At 44.9% G+C, this 16,973-nt stretch overlaps 1 protein-coding gene and 1 long non-coding RNA gene across 2 annotated transcripts; one reads left to right on the forward strand and one right to left on the reverse strand.

Annotated features, from left to right (window-relative positions):
* The first annotated feature begins 3,119 nt into the window (after positions 1 to 3,119).
* Positions 3,120 to 5,312, forward strand: LOC136465539 (uncharacterized). The gene is made up of 6 exons (XM_066464226.1): positions 3,120 to 3,530; positions 3,653 to 3,773; positions 3,895 to 4,002; positions 4,152 to 4,338; positions 4,421 to 4,576; positions 5,050 to 5,312. Exons 2-6 carry the CDS (start codon positions 3,768 to 3,770, stop codon positions 5,310 to 5,312), a joined length of 720 nt encoding a protein of 239 aa, XP_066320323.1. The 5' UTR covers positions 3,120 to 3,530; positions 3,653 to 3,767.
* Positions 5,313 to 6,275: 963 nt separating this feature from the next.
* On the reverse strand, positions 6,276 to 12,978 carry LOC136463268 (uncharacterized). The gene is made up of 5 exons (XR_010760960.1): positions 12,637 to 12,978; positions 11,944 to 12,059; positions 11,350 to 11,478; positions 7,218 to 7,342; positions 6,276 to 6,914 (listed from the first exon to the last, which is right to left on the reverse strand). It is a non-coding gene; the product is annotated as an uncharacterized lncRNA (long non-coding RNA).
* Between the last annotated feature and the right edge of the window lie 3,995 nt (positions 12,979 to 16,973).

Consider the following 16,973-nt stretch of genomic DNA (forward strand, 5'->3'; position numbering starts at 1 on the left):
CGGGGACTACATCAGTACGATGCACCTGCCGGTGCATCTCGTATCGCCTGTACGACGATTGGATTCTCAATTTAACTAGGAATTCTTTTTAGACCCTGGCACCACGTGCCTACGTCACCTACTACCAGGCTCGGGGACTAAGTGGGCACACTTCACCTTGTGGTGAATGTGTTTATTTTATCGACCCCTACGCTCTGACTGTTGGTTAGAACCACTATTGTCCAAGGGTCACTTACATTTCTTTTTAGAAATACAAGTGGGCACACTTGATAAGGAAAGAAATCTTTTTCTTTTTTTCTTTAGAGCACCATGCATTCTTCGGACAACCAGAATCTTCGGCTATAATCGTGGTCTACTACTCTCTATTCTGACCAGAGTACTGGCACATTCGATTGGTCAATGTTTCAACCAGTTGGAGATGACATGAAGACGGATTGCATTAGCCGAAGGAGATCGAACGGCGTGTCACAGCATAATACATGGCGCTCGGGGACTAGCTGTGGGGGTATTAACCCCTATACCCTTACGGCTAGGCCTAGGCCGGCCCAGACCAGAGGGCCTGGCCCATTAGAAGCCGATGCGCGGCCCAGCCAATCTGTTCGGAGTCCCACGCAAGGAATCAAGGTAGATTTGGAGATCAAGCAAGATCCTGGTCAGTTAAAATAGGAATCCTTATCTGGCCACCTATGGCAATTGTAACTGGTTAGGATTAGTTTCTAGATCTGTAACCCTGTCCCTCGGGTTATATAAGGCGGGCAGGGGACCCCTCTAAAAAACATCTCTCATCGACATACAGCAATACAATCAGACGCAGGAGTAGGTATTAGACCTTTATGGCGGCCAAACCTGGATAAAACCTTGTGTCTGTCTTGCGTCATCATCTTGTTTGTAGCTTGCGCATCTGTTTGCCGATAATCTACTACCTTAGGCATACCCCTAGGTAGACTGCCAACCATATTTCGTTGACAATCCGCAATGTACTTCGGCCCATCATATGGAGGCCACTCTCTCGGGTCTCGAAAAGGCACGAAGCAGGGGCTCCATGTGTGCACAAGTGTGTCAACACTGAACTCATGAGGTATCCTCCTCTCGATATTATAGTTGTGATGCCTAGCTGCTGCCACCAAATGAGAACATAGAAAGTAGTACTGCCTTGGTTTACCACAAGTGCACTTGAAATCTTGGAGGACAACCACATGTATCCTCGACTCTCAGACCTCACCGTCAGACATTGTACCGCCCCTATGCTCGACCTGATAGGTCCCTGTGGTGTGGTCAAAGCATGCAACCTCATGTGTGTCAGCCCTTTCTCTTGCCTTCTCTAGGTGTGCCTTTGGTTTCAGAGCCTATATCTATCCATCACTCCACAACTACAATGCATGGGCGTGTCTATCGTTGAACTAGGCAACAAGCTTATAGAAGATGAATTGAATGATTGCATTCACAGGCATATCACGTATCCCCAATAGCAACTTATTGAATGACTCTACCATGTTGGCACGGCCGGCCGCTGCAGGTGGTGGGGTCGGCGGTGGCGTGGCCGACGACAGCAATGGCGCGCGGCGGGCACGGGATGCCCGGGGCTCCGTACGGCGAGTCCGGCTTGACGGGTGCGGGAGGCACACCGGCGCTGGACGGTGGCAAGGCGGGGCGAGGCCAGCAGTGGCGGCGGAGGCGGCGCGGCGCGGCACGGCGGCCAGCCACGGGCAACGGCGCGGCGCGGTGCTCCTGCACGTCGAGGCGCGGCGCTGCGCGGGCGGGGGGGGGGGGGGGCGGGGCGGCCTCGGGGAGCGCGCGCGGCCGCGGTGGCGCGGGCGAGGGCAGCGGCGGCGGCAGCGGAGCTCGGCTATCCTAGGGCGAGAGAGGGAGAAGAAGAGAGGAAAGGCGCGGGCCCAATAGGTATTAAAGGCTCGGCGCCATTCACGTTGGCGCCGAGCTCGGCGCCAAGATCTACGGCGCCAAGCTCCCTGCCTGGTCATCCACCGTGCCCAGGAGATTGGCGCCAGAGATGATGGCGCCTATCTCGGCGCCAGCATCAATGGCGCCGAGCTAAGGGTTCATTTTCTGAATTCTTTCCGCTAGGGGTCTATTTATGAAAAACTTTCGAAAAAATAGCGAAATTGTAAAAAAATTCGGGCTGCCTGATATCGAGCGATTTTGAGGGATTCTTTTTTTTCAGGTTATTTTACTTATTTATTTATTATAAAAATTTAAAAAGCATTGTCTAAGATTTATTCGAGCTATTACCTTCTAGGAGTAACATGAGTACTGTAACAAAGTCCATCTAAAAGTATATTTATGAGCTTTGAATTTGAGCGCAAATTGAGAGTTCTAACCATCCTTTAAGTTTTTATCTATTTTAAAAGCAGGCCTGCTAAAATGAATATACTCAAAAAAAAAGGGAGCAACCCATCTATAAAGGGTGCATTTATTTCTCTTCACAAAGGGCTGACGAGGCCGTTAGGCTATAGGGGCGGCGCGAGATTGGTAGCTTGGACCAACTTTCTAGGTAAGCTCGCACGGACCTCAAAGCACGCCGGAGTTGTGCCTCCGGGAAATGAAAGTGGTCTTTGCTTTTCAAGATCCTAGCTCGCTAGAGCGCTCGAGGGAGAAATGCGACCGTAGCTCTCACCTTCCACTTTTTCTCTCGTCTTCTCCTTGCGCGGGTTTCGCCATGGATGACTCCTGCGCGCGGAGCCTCCGTCGTGCCCAACGTGCGAGCCAGGGCACGTGTGAGGCAGCCACAACCGCAACCGCGCCATGCCAGAGCGCGTGAAGGGTTCGCAAGTTGCGCCGCCGAGGTAACTAAGGGTAGGTACATCAGAGCGAAAAATTCGTACGTATAAGCGCCCGTTGAGCTTATCTGAACGGCCCAGGTTCTCACGGATGAGCGCTGGGACCATATCTGCATGCAGCTTTACAATTTTTTTAGTAAGGCAGGACCCATTCTGGTCAACTATGGTTTGCCCTGGTTTCCATGCCTCAGAGAGTGCCTTGTTTTCTTGCCTGGTAAATGCCTGGATAACTCCGCAGATTTAAAAACGCGACTTTGCTTTGTGGACAATAGGGCTATGTTCGTAGTGTTTTAGTTCTACGAATAAGTCGCGCGGAACGGAGCCTAGATCCCCAAGTCGTCTTCTTCCTTCACCTCTCAACTCAACACTACTGAAACCTTAGGTCGACAAATCGTCCAGTTGCTTGGGTTTCAATGAATCCGACCGGCGCAATAGGATTTCCGCCGGATTGGAATCAACCTCCTCCACTAGTGTTTAGAAATATTTCTCCCAATGAGTCGAATCCGAGCGCGCTCGTAGCTGAAGCTAGTGCCAGAGCAAGATTTGTTCATGGTGAAGTTGTCCGATTCAACAGCTCCGACACTAATTCCGGAAACTCTCTGCCGGTTCACTGCATTGGTGCTACGAACAATGCTGGTTGTGCAAGCATACCGGGAATTGTAACGGGCAGACCCCTGGTACCGGGAGAGGGGAGGTATGACTCCATCCAAAAGTTCGTGCGAGGTGCTAATACAGGTAATTTTTTTTATTGCAAAAAGAATGCCTCATTTATCTTGTCCATTGAGTATCTATTAAGAAAGACCATCGGTTTAGTACTATATTGAGAATAATAACGTTCTATTCCAATCTATTTGCAGGATATCCGCCGATTCAATTATTCGGTACCACAGGCATTGCTGCTGGTACAAGCATCAGAGCGATGAATCCAGGCGATGGAAGGTGATTCAAGGCATCAGATCATTGGAACAACTGATGCAAGTTTACTCCTTTCTTTTAGAAGAATAGAGCACTTGTCTTGTACTCTCTAAATCTTTACAGAAGTTTGTCAGTTTCCTAAGATAATAAAATAAACAATATTATGCGCCGATCATTTCTACAGGATCAGTGCCGTTTCAGAGGTATAGAAGGCCCAACGTTGATTGTAGTACAAGCACACCTTGTATACAAGTGGGCAATGCGCAGGCAAATTCGACACAGCACTTCAATGGTAAAATTAATGATGATGCTATTGTACTCTGTTCGTCAGATTCATAGTCAGCTAATATTATGAAATATCACTAGCGATGTCTATTAAATCTGTTAGGATAAGTATATGTTCAAGCATATTCATAGCTGTGTAAATTCTTGGTTGTTTAGGTGTTTTTTTTGGTTCCTCAGCGTATGCCAGACTTGCAACATGGAGGATATTTTTTTGGGTACGGGGCACAGCCACAAAGTCAGTTCGTTCAGAGAGAACCTGTTACACAAAATATAATTATGCAGCCAGGCATTTATTCAACCAGTGAAAGGATGATATCAAATTATCCTCTGGTCAGCTATGGAGGTATTCGACATTTCTGTAGTGAGAAAAATATTTTCATGTTAAAGTAAATTATAATATCCTTATTGAATGTAATTGTTTGTAGGGTCTTTCCAAGAATTACTTCGTAATGTGTCGTCGCCAAATTGCAATTTCCAGCAAATGGTACAATCAAGAAATATCACGGATGGAACACCAAATTGTGTTAGGGGGGATTTATGTGGAGACAATAGACAGAATATTGGTAGTGTTGTTGGAACTGGTATGTTATGAAAATTTTGCTTCCTGGTAATTTAAACATTATGAGTGTAATGTTGTAAATCTGAAATATAAGCATATGAATCAGATGCTCTATAATAATAAAAAAACATGCAACTGAATGGTATGTGCTAAATATTTTGATCGGTGGTATTTTAACAATTATGAGGATTGGTGGAGACTGGATTCGAAATTAATTAGATGATACTATGGTTATAGATGAATGACGTATACATTACTAGATTTGTCATATGAAGTCAATGATACAATACTTTGTCGTAGCTCTATGGTGAAATGATTTTTGGTTGGAATGTAGGTATCTTGTTATACATCAAATCACTGTTATGGCACTGACGTGTTATGTGCTACAATAACTTAACTAATGTGTCCATATGATCAACTTAGATAAGACAATTGCAATGTAATTTGTTTTGATTTGAAACAGACCAATGGGCATAATGTTTTTGAATTTTTTAGACGTAGATAACTATGATGCTGAGGCCTCTGAAGAAGATGATACAATTGATGGAAGTGACAGTGAGGGAGAAGAAGAATACCATGAGGCTGATGATGAGGATTCAGATGATGTTAACGAACAGCATGCAGGAATGCAGCGGCTCCCAGATGAAGACCAGAGAAACATCGATGCAGACAACTCAATTGAATACGAAATGTTTTCTATTACGGAAAATGGGCATGGACGTGTCAAAAAGAGATATATAATAAGTGAGGTTCAATAGAAATTTTAAATTGCTTATAGTCCAAGAAACATTTCACTGTATTATGATTTTTACTTTTGTTTGCACGATAGATTGATAGATAACGTTAGCATACATGAATTTCGCCGTTCATTGCATTCAAATAGTACTTTTGACTTGTTCATGAGCTAGAATTTTGTTATGTACAAGGATATAAATTTCATGTAGAGTAGATAAATAGGTAAATTGAATTACAGGTGAGATTCAAAAAAGGTTATTAATTTAATTGTGCACAATTCTAGAACAGGAAACAATTGTATCTAAAGTTTTACAATATCTTGTAGGCGTCGTTTCCCAAAAGGGTATGTTGTGCCAGACTATACGCCTCCAAGAGATATTGGGACAATTGAAAAGGCAATGAGAATGGTGAGCAAGCTGCCGATTGGAGCACACATCTTTGAACCAAAACTTGGCATGGTTTTTGATTCACTAGGTAGCGTGCCCATACGTTGCTACGGAACAGCTAAACTTTTATACTAAAAACACATGGATCGCACGATAAGATAACAATACTGTGAAATTGAATACCAACGTTAAAGTGATATTTAATTTAAAAACCAAAGTTCGTGAAATTAACACAATCACGGAGAGCGCGGCGTCACAAGCTCACAAACTCTACTGTATAGACCTTTTCGTGCTAAGGCTACATGATATTTCATAATAATACAAATCAAACAAGCAAAAGGCAATGCATATCTTGGTATTAAAGCATAGAATGAGATAAAGTTCTTGGAGAGAGGGAGGGGGAGAAATGGGAGGGAGTTAGGAGGGAGAGGGAGAGAGATATTATTTTAATTTGTCACTTAGCCATACAACGAAGCCTAAAGCACGAAGCCAAAAATCACACAAGCTAAGTGGGGGTGCAAAATCGTAACATTTGAACTTGAGCCTGAACAAAAGCTAACAGCAATAACTTGCAAGATTACTATATTCTCAACGCAGTTCAGCTAGCCATCAATTTAACACTTTCAGAGATGATTTTTTTTACAAAACTACATCCCAATCAAAAGAAACGATATAATTATGGTAACTCAATCTAATATCATAAATGGAGATTCCCCTAAACAACATATAAGCCTTAAAGAGGAGTTATATCCTTCAATCTGAGAAGACTCATTTTATATCAATTAACTCCATCCTTTAAATCTACCAAAATATTTGACAATTCAGCAATAAATCATCGCAAGCACCTGACCTTTTTGCACATTCATTCAAACGCCCTCGGATCCACACCATGCCACACGAAAACTTTATCCGATTCACTCTGATTTTCAGCTAAACGTCTAGCATCTTAATTGATAGAGGAACAACGAACGCACACGGCGGGCAAGGTCGAATTGGGAGAGGATGCTATCAGCAGCCTTGATGGTCATGTCAATGTTCTCGTGCGCCGTCCGGATTGCGTGCGTCCTCACCTGCAACCCCACCAAGCAGAGGACATGTAGATCTATTTCAGAAAAGCTTATGAAACAAACAAAATCTAAATCTCTATCCTCTCCTGGCCGAATGTCTTCACGATGTGTCGAAGCAGGCTCCCCAATGAACTCCCAGTCTTGTCCAGTGTGAGAAGCAACAGCAGACAACCTATCGTGAGGGCCGGTGTAAGTTATAGTTCGTTATTTGTCGCTAGATAGCTCAAAGATCCGAAATGCAATGGATCACTAAAAAGAAATGATACAGCAGTATTGCGTGTGAGTTGCAATGTTATCTTGAATGAAGTCAATTTGAATGGATGATTTAGAGATGCATCACTTCTTGGGAGCAATTTCTTATCATTCATGTCTTAAATCAATTAGAATGCTTGGTTGTAAAGCTAGATATAATTCATGAAAAAGACACTAAACTGGAAGCAGCAGAACAAGGTTGTAAAGAACAGATGCTCCATACCTGTGGGCATAACATGCACTAAAAATTTCAAAGTCTCCACTGCTTGGGATTAACACCTTCCTTTTTCAACTTCTGAATGAGCTACGACCCAAGTCTCTCCTCAGAAACATCCGTGCAGTTGTTTGCTGAATGAAATGTAACATGAAAAACACAGCACACCGATTAAAGGGCAGTTCTACATCTAGTTGTTATAAGCAGAATGAAAATAATGAAATTGTCAAAAAAAAAAGTAGCAGCCTACGTGCTGGAGAGCACTGAAACTGCAGAAAAAGTGATTTTTTTTAGGCGTAGTCAGTGCATATCACCAATTAAAAAAAATTCAAAACAGTGTTTTCAGAACTGTTTCAAAAAATAATAACCACTAAATGTGACCATGCATTTTATAGAACATTTTGTTCTTTCTAGTGATAAGATGAAACATAACTCCGCCTATGGTGGGGCGCCTTTGGTGTCCCAGCATAGCAGGTCCCAAGCCCTGGTAAAGAAGGAGGGTTATGTTAGGCGTGGCGAGCCAATGTAAAAACTTAGTCACTTAAATGGAGATGAAACCCGAAAGAAAATCGTTGGGGCGTAACCCTCTTAGCGACGCGCCATATCGGAACCCGGGTATGGTGTTAAATGGGCAAGGGCCGGATCGTCACCCCCGTGACGCGCCATGTCGTGATCTGGGCATGGTGTCAAGTAACCAAGGATCGGGTCGTCGCTTCCTTAGTGGCGCGCTACATCGGCGCCCGGGTGTAGTGAAAAATGAGCAAGGGTCTTCGCATCAGAGTCGACGGGTACGAAGGGTAAGGAAGCTAGTCGAACCAACTAGGATCCGTTTAGGTAGTTGGAATGTAGGGTCACTTACAGGTAAGTTAAGAGAATTAGTTGATACTGCGACTAGAAGGCGTGTAAATATATTATGCGTTCAAGAGACTAAATGGAAGGGTCAGAAGACGAAGGAGGTGGACAATACAGGTTTCAAGCTTTGGTATACAGGGACAGTCGCGAATAGAAATGGAGTAGGAGTTTTGATTGATAAGAGCCTCAAGAATGGTGTGGTGGGAGTGAGAAGGCAAGGAGATAGGATTATCTTAGTCAAGCTTGTCGTTGGTGATATGGTCTTGAACGTAATTAGTGCGTATGCCCCCCAAGTAGGCCTCGACGAGAGTGCTAAGAGACAGTTCTGGGAAGACTTAGATGGCCTGGTTAGAGCTATACCTAGTAGTGAGAAGCTTTTTATAGGAGATCTTTATGGGCATGTAGGTACTACAAGCGCAGGTTTCGAGGCAGTTCATGGACGTTTTGGGTATGGTAGTAGGAATCAGGAGGGGGAGGAAGCTCTAGACTTCGCGGTAGCTTTTGACCTGATGATAGCCAACACTTTCTTTAGAAAGAGAGAATCTCATCTAGTGACCTTCAGTAGCGGACAACACTGTAGTCAGATTGACTTTGTCCTCGCAAGAAGAAAGGACAAACGAGCATGCTTGGATTGCAAGGTGATACCAGGGGAGTGTGTTGTTTCTCAACATAAGCTTTTGGTGGCAGATTTTCGTTTTCAGATACGTGCCCGTAGGGATAAACAAGCTAAGATTGAAAGAACAAAGTGGTGGAAACTGAAAGGGAAGACGTCAGAGGTATTTAGGGAAAGGGTTATCAAAGGGGGCTCTTGGAAGGAAGAAGACGACATAAACAATATGTGGGACAAGATGGCAACCAACATTCGGAAAGTAGCCTCAGAGGTGTGTGGAGTAACCAAAGGAAGGGGACGTGAGGCTAAAGATACTTGGTGGTGGAACGAGGAAGTCCAAAGGGCTATTAAGGAGAAGAAAGAATGCTATAGACGCTTGTACCATGACAGGAGTGTGGACAACATAGAGAAGTATAAGGTGGCAAAGAAGACTGCAAAGCGAGCTGTAAGTGTGGCAAAGGGTAGAGCGTACGAGGATCTTTACCAACATTTGAGTACGAAGGAAGGAGAGAAGGACATTTATAGGATGGCTAGGGTTCGTGAGAGAAAGACACAGGACTTCAACCAAGTTAAGTGCATTAAGGATGAAAGGGAGCATCTCTTGGTAAAGGAGGATGAGATCCGACATCGATGACAAGAGTATTTTGACAAATTGTTCAATGGTGAGAATATGGACACAACCTTTCAGTTGGATGACTCTTTTGATGACACCAATAGGCGCTTTGTGCGGAGAATCCAAGAATCTGAGGTCAGAGAGGCGTTGAAAAGGATGAAAGGAGGTAAGACGATAGGACCGGATGGTATCCCAATCGAGGTGTGGAGATACCTCGGGGACATAGCTGTAGTATGGTTAACCAAGCTGTTCAACCATATTTTTCGATCGAACAAGATGCCTGATGAGTAGAGGAGAAGTATATTGGTACCGATCTACAAGAATAAAGGGGATATTCAAAGTTGTACAAATTATCGAGGAATTAAGTTGATGAGCCATACTATGAAGCTATGGGAGAGAGTTATCGAGCATCGCTTGAGAGCAATAACGTGGGTCTCTATGAACCAATTTGGTTTCATGCCCGGAAGGTCAACCATGGAAGCCATTTTCTTAATAAGACAAGTTATGGAGCGATATAGGGAGAAGAAGAAGGACCTACACATGGTTTTTATTGACTTGGAGAAGGCTTATGATAAAATACCAAGGAATGTTATGTGGTGGGCGTTGGACAAACATAAAGTCCCAACGAAGTACGTCGGGCTCATTAAGGACATGTACAGCAATGTTGTGACTGGAGTTCGAACAAGTGATGGAGACACGGATGACTTCCCGATTAGGATAGGACTACATCAAGGGTCAGCTTTGAGCCCTTATTTGTTTGCTTTAGTGATGGATAAGGTCACAAGGGACATACAAGGGGACATCCCTTGGTGTATGCTTTTCGCGGACGATGTAGTGCTAGTTGATGAAAGCCGGACAGGAGTGAATCAGAAACTGGAGTTATGGCGGGAGACTTTAGAGTCCAAAGGTTTTAAACTTAGTAGAACTAAAACTGAGTATATGAGATGTGACTTCGGCACTACTACTCGGGAGGAGGAAGATGTTAGTTTAGAAGGTCAAGTAGTGCCTAGGAAGGATACCTTTCGATATTTAGGATCAATGCTATAGAGGGACGGGGATATTGATGAAGATGTTAGCCATAGAATCAAAGCAGGGTGGATGAAGTGGCGGCAAGCGTCTGGTGTCCTATGTGACAAAAGGGTACCACAGAAGCTAAAAGGCAAGTTTTATAGGACGGCGATTAGACCTGCTATGTTGTATGGTGCAGAATGTTGGCCTACGAAAAGACGACATATTCAACAGCTAAGTGTCGCAGAAATGCGTATGTTGCGTTGGATTTGCGGTCATACAAGAAGGGATCGAGTTCGGAACGATGATATACGTGAGAGATTAAGGGTAGCGCCAATTGAAGAAAAGCTTGTCCAACACCGGTTGAGATGGTTTGGACATGTGCAACAGAGACCTCCAGATGCACCGGTGCGTAGTGGAATCCTAAGTCAGGATAGTAACGTGAAGAGAGGCAGAGGAAGACCGAAGTTGACTTGGGTAGAGGCAATAAAAGGAGACTTGAAAGGATGGAATATACCCAAAGACTTAGCCTTAGATAGGAGTGCTTGGAAGACAGCTATTCACGTGCCTGAACCTTGATTGCTTCTGTTGGGTTTCAACTCTAGCCTACCCCAACTTGTTTGGGACTTAAAGGCTTTGTTGTTGTTGTTGTTGTAGTAGTGATAAGATGAAACATCACAAGGCATATAGAGAAATGGGAAAGTAAAGCAATAACGAAGGAGAGAAGTCATGTAAAAATCGGCGGATAGTATGTGGACTGTGAACTTTTGGCAAGTTCATTAACTGCAATTCTAGTTGGCTCCAGGTAGCCTCCGGAACTGTCTAGATCATAGTTGTGATCATGGAGTTTTTAAAAATTAGCATTAAGTGCCTATAGTAAAATATAAATTAGTACATAAATATTCGTTAATACAACAGCCACATCAAGTGTATGATCTGTAAACCCTAAATTATTTAGAAACGAAGCTAATGAGTCTGGCAAACAATATGAGGTCATGTAGATTATACAGTGAAATAAATAGATCCAGGGTAGCACTGGCATGAGTATAACTGAATACCTTGAAACAACCGAGATGTTGTGGCAACAAAGAGGAAGTTGACAGGATACTTGGTTGCCATATCCATGTACCACCCTGTCTGAAAAGGCCGCTGCTTGATCATCCCATAAATCAACAGCTGCATCTTGTCTGTATTTATAGAAAGGAAATGAATGCATAAGTGTAATAAGCAAGTAAAATGATGGATAACCGGTGTATCGAAACATAGCATATGCCATTGCCACATAGTCTCCGTCAATAATAGTGTATATACTCTGAAGTGGTTTTATACACTTTATTCGGCATGCTGACATGAGGCATCTCTTGAGCACTCAATCAGTATCTGGTTAGTGGAATCAGATGCACAACTCAGGAGCAGCAGATGAAGATACCTAGCAGTTAGCACATCGTCATACACACACGTATGGTCTTGCTCTTGGAGCAAGACAAATTGAGGTTCAGCTAGCAACTATACGAATAGCAAAATTTCATAGAAGAGCAAGCTACGTGTTATGAGACGACACATGTTCAGTTATTAAGGAATGGCACAATGACTGTGCTTTGCAGGCTAGTAATTATGTAAGTGCACAACAACTAAATTTATATAGGATATACCTAGTATGTCATATGACAGTGGACAGTCACCGGGAAACACCTTTGAGCTGTGCACGAAATTCCCCAGGCCTGCACCTTCCTACTATACCCGCAAGGTCAGGCAGCACTGAAGAAATCTGCAACAAAAAAAGGCAAAGCAAAACAATGAGGAAAAATAGAATCGATAAGAAAAGGCGTGGCTGAAACAATCCAAAATAGGACGCAAGCATGTCGCCAGGACATCCGCTGTCACCCAGAAGCGGGCGCGCATGGCGGGTTGCCTCGACGGTCAGCTGTGTGGGCAGACGGTCAGCTGTGCCTCGACGGTCAGCTGTGTGGGCAGACGGTCAGCTGTGTGGGCAGCACCGGCGAGCAGCAACGCGTATGGCCCAGCGACGGACGGCGCTATGGCTTGGCCCGTCGCGGTGGCACCACAGTGTTGCTATGCCTTCTCGTCCTGTCGCCGTGTCATTGCCAGAGGAGTAGAGCGGCGCCTTTTTTTTTTTTTTGCCTCGAATACGGCGGCGGGGTTCGATTGAGAGGAGGAAGATGGATCAAGGCGGAGTGTGTAGAATATAAAGAACAACATAAGCGCATATTTGAGATGAGATCGAGATAGAGGAGGAGGGGCCAGGAACCTCGGTGAGGACGGCGGCGAGGTAATGGAGCCCATATTTGAGATGAGATCTAGATAGAGGAGGAGGGGCAAGGAACCTCGGTGAGGACGGCGGCGAGGTACTCGACGACGATGGCGAGGTCGACTTGAAGTACATGTTGGTGGCGGCGCTGAGGATGAGGGTGGCAGCGGGCGGTTCAGGCCCAGGCCCACCTCCGGCTAATCCACGCACGCAGCCGCCGGCAGGGGCTTCCGCGCACCCGCATCTGCGTGCGTCCCCGCCGGTCGGCGCCCAGTGGCCGTATCCTTCCCCGAACTGGGCGGCACAGCGGGGGTGGAGGGGAAGCGGGGGAGAGGAAAAGGTGAGGAAGTAGAAGCGGAAGGTGGAGGCGGAGACGGAGGAGGCGAGGTACACGTACTTTCTCGCGGACGCGTCGAGGCGGTGTTTTACTTCGAAGACGGAGATTTGTTTCTTTTATCCGGATTCGTAGCTCTTTCCTTTTAAATATCGCAAAGACGGCCACATGTGCGAGCGAGGCTGACGATGGATCCACATTAAAATATCATATTAAAAAATATCTACATTTTGTTTTTTTTAAGTTGTAGGAGAAATATCGTAAGGGACGGTCACGCGTCGGAGCGAGGCTACGGGAACGCAGCAGGCAGGACGATGAACCCACGTTAGAATATCGCACCAAAAAATATCCACACTTTATTCTTTTTAGTTATAGGAGAAGGGTAGATATATACAATTTCTACAATTTGTAGTCTTGGGAAGTAGGTTTCGGCATTCGATTAGGGACATTTGCTAGAAATAGAGTAAACAAGATGAGGACAATGCAAGAACTAGTATGTGAAAAGGAGGTAATCTCTTGTATCAGTTTGCTGTTGTGAATTATAATATATAGAATATGATTAGTAAGTAATGCTTAAATGTGATTCCTTAATTCTATTATTGTAAACAGGGATTTGACTCGAGATGCAAGAATAGTTCTAATAGAATGCATTGCAAGGCCAAGATAAGGTTACATAGAACACAGGACCTTGGATGGTATGTTAGTAAACATGTGTCTGAACACAATCATCCTCTATCAGTGTAAAGGGCGTACCCAATACAGAGAGCTCCTGCTCTGTGCGGGGTCTAGGGAAGGATGTCAGTGGCAAGCCTTACCCTTGCCTGTGCAATACGAGCAGACTACGACTCAAACCCGAAACCTTCCGGTCACAGACGGTAAAACTCTACCGCTTGCACCAGGCCCGCCCTTTACATAGTAAGATAGAGGAATGTACTAAGAATATGATCCGCTACCTAAGATATAGTAATGTAGCTCTTAGCAAAGTGCATTGCATCATGGGCAGTTTGTATGGTAGTATGGAGGATGTGCCGTTCAATCAGAAATCTCTGAGAGCTGTGTTCTAGAATTGCAAGGGACCAAAAGGGTGATGATATTGGCAAGACGTTAGAACTTTTCAGAAAAATGCGTGCAGATGACCCTGGTTTCCAATTCAGTGTAGACCTGGATGAGGAAAAAAACGTCAAAACACTGCTTTGGCCGAGTGGGAGGAGTAGGAGTCAGTACAACTTCTTTGGTGATGCAATCACATTTGACACTACATACTGTACCAGCATCTACAATATGCTGTTTGGTATGTTTGTTGTTGTCAATAACCACTTCCAAAGTATAATGTTTGCTGGGGTGCTAATGACAAAGGAAGACACTGAAAGTTTCAAATGGGTATTCAAAGAATTTATCACATTGATGGGTGGAAAGTTTCCAGTAACTATACTCATAGGTACTTTCTAATAATTTTTTCATATGAAATTATTTGTTTTAGCAAAAAGGGATAACAAAATGTACATTAATCTTTACAGACCAATGCAAGACAATGACAAAGGCAATAAAAGAAGTGTTTCCAGATTGGACTACACATTTGTGGTGCAAGTGGCATGTTCTTCGTTATGCACCAGAAGAATTGGGACCCGTGTATCGTCGAAATGGTCCATTCAGGAGAGACTTTCATTATATTATGTCATAAACCAGATGCTAACTATTGACGAGTTTGAGAGGGCTTGGAAATATTCGTTAGAACGTTACTGAAATGACCTGATTTTCGCGAAGGGAAATCCACAGAGTCGAAATGTATTATGACCATTGTAGATCATATTACTCAAATTAGTCAAATATCACGTCCATACAACGATAATATCAGAGTGCAAATAGTGTGGAATTACATAATTTATTACATCGCCGCATTGGCGGAATTAAAAGTAGCATTCATTCATAATAGCTTGAAGATAAGATCGCCAAACTCGAGCGTAGGAACGAACCCCTCAACTGTCAAACTCCTCAGAGCTATACTCCTCAGCAGAACCTATGTGCCAAAATTTATCAGTACGATTTGTACTAGCCACCCCACCCTATGAGCATTGCTTTGTGAAAATTGGATGCAAGTTGGATATAATCAAAAGGAACCTATAAGGTTGGGTTTTCTATGTATTAGCATATCAAGTATATAATAACAGTTGGTCAAGTTCTAACACCATTCCCACATCCATTCCACCCTATTTCCGTCCAAAGCCAGGTTTCGATCCTGGGATCGATATACCACCATCTCCACATCATCACCACATCACCACTATACCATCGCTCAATCGATAGGCCAACTCCCTCTCGGCACTGTCTCATGGCCCGTAGCCCCTGGCTACGACCGAACACTCACTCACAGGGGAAAGAAGAGAGAGACTCATCTCACTATCTAGTTTAAGCGAAACTCAGGAAAGGTCCATAGCCGACACATCGGCATATGTATTGATCGATTAACCATACACTTTGCAGAGGTTTTTACATAACCACAAGATCCGCCTTCCTCGCTGACCGTCGTCAACTGGGCTGATTCCGGCCGCTTGCTAGCCTAGGATAATGCCACTCTACCATTCAGTCCTAGTACACCCCAAGTCTAGTCTGGGGTGGCTGAAACTATGAGTCATGAGCCGGGTTCACAAGGTCTCCATGAAGTCTCGGAAGGGTGTGAGGGAATCCTCCGAGCCCCGTACCTCCTCGCACTGTCCGCTATCAACCTAGCAGTAGTGGCAATATCCTACCAAGCAGTCCGGCCGTCCCGCACCATATAGGGCGAGTGGTACATAAGGCTTCCCGGTGAATCTGAGTACTAGTAAGTCCTTAGGGATGACCAAGCCAGAATGTCTTCATTAGGGTTTCCATTTACTGTGCCACCACAGCACCTCCACCCCGGGCTCCTCCCATCACAGGTTCACATCCAGGGCCACCTCTTATACTATTTACCCACTACAGGTATCCATTCTAGGGGTGCCCAGGTAGCACCTCACGGCAAGACTTGCCCTAGGCTCGTCGTATACTCCAACTTGGTCGACACAACCCTTACCCTCCACGCACCTAAGTCACACACGCAACACTCTCCCCATAGTCCAGATAACACCAGTTTCCACCACGCATTAATGTAGTATAAGCATAGTAGAAGCAATAAGCAATGAAATATAGCGGTAAGCGTGTGTCTAGCCTAATAGCAGGGTAAGCAGGGGTAAGGTTGCATCAAGATAAAGGTCATCAAGTAAGCATACTACCATGCAAGTCCTATCATAGTATGATTATAACAGTAAAGTAAAGCAATAGCAGTTCTATATTAGCCATGCATAATAGGTGCTACGAGATTGGGTGGGATGTGGCACCTTTAGTGAAGTCGTCTCTGTACTCCTCATGGTACTCTCGGTCCTCGTCCGTCTGGTTCTCCTCCGAGTCTGCAAATGATCGCATTATAGTCATGTTAGCGACGTCTATAGAATAGCACAAAGAAGCAATAAAAATTCAAAAGAGCCAAATGCACTCAAACATGGGTTCATTACGTGGAGCCCGATTTTAGATGAATTTTGGTCCTGGTCTTGTATTTTTCTGAGGTCGTATGAATTAGTTATGAATTTCCGAAGATTAAATCCATTTCTGAAAATAATTAAGGCTGATTAATTCAGGGCGGGCACGTGTCACACTGTGACTGGTCCACGTGGCATGCTGATGTCAGCATGATGTCAGCATGGCGTCATCAGAGCCAAACCCCGACTGACAGGTGGGGTCTAGTCAACTATCAATGTTGACTGGTCAACGGTCAACCCTGACCGGGCTCAGTCTGGGCCTGATGGGCCGGGTTAGGGCCGGATATGGGCCGGGCGGCCCTGACATGTGTCATGCTGTGAGGCCATCCACGTGGCTCATCTAGGCCCCAAACGGGCTGAGGTCCACGGGGCTAGTCCATGGTGGACTTGGCCATGCAGGTTCATGGACCGCAGACTAGGCTCGCCGTGCCCCGCGTCCACGCAGGTGTTGGTGCGTGTGGCGCACCGTGCGCCAGGCACACGTAGCTGTGGGTGCATAGGGAAAAGGGGAGAGCTCCGGTTCCCCTG

This window comes from Miscanthus floridulus, chromosome 7, assembly GCF_019320115.1.
Source record: "Miscanthus floridulus cultivar M001 chromosome 7, ASM1932011v1, whole genome shotgun sequence".
NCBI classification, from domain to species: Eukaryota; Viridiplantae; Streptophyta; class Magnoliopsida; order Poales; family Poaceae; genus Miscanthus; species Miscanthus floridulus.

Coding starts and splice junctions, on each gene's coding strand:
- LOC136465539 (XM_066464226.1), top strand. Junction 4,003..4,151: donor TTCGACACAGCACTTCAATG/GTAAAATTAATG, acceptor TTGGTTGTTTAG/GTGTTTTTTTTGGTTCCTCA. Junction 4,339..4,420: donor TCCTCTGGTCAGCTATGGAG/GTATTCGACATT, acceptor AATTGTTTGTAG/GGTCTTTCCAAGAATTACTT.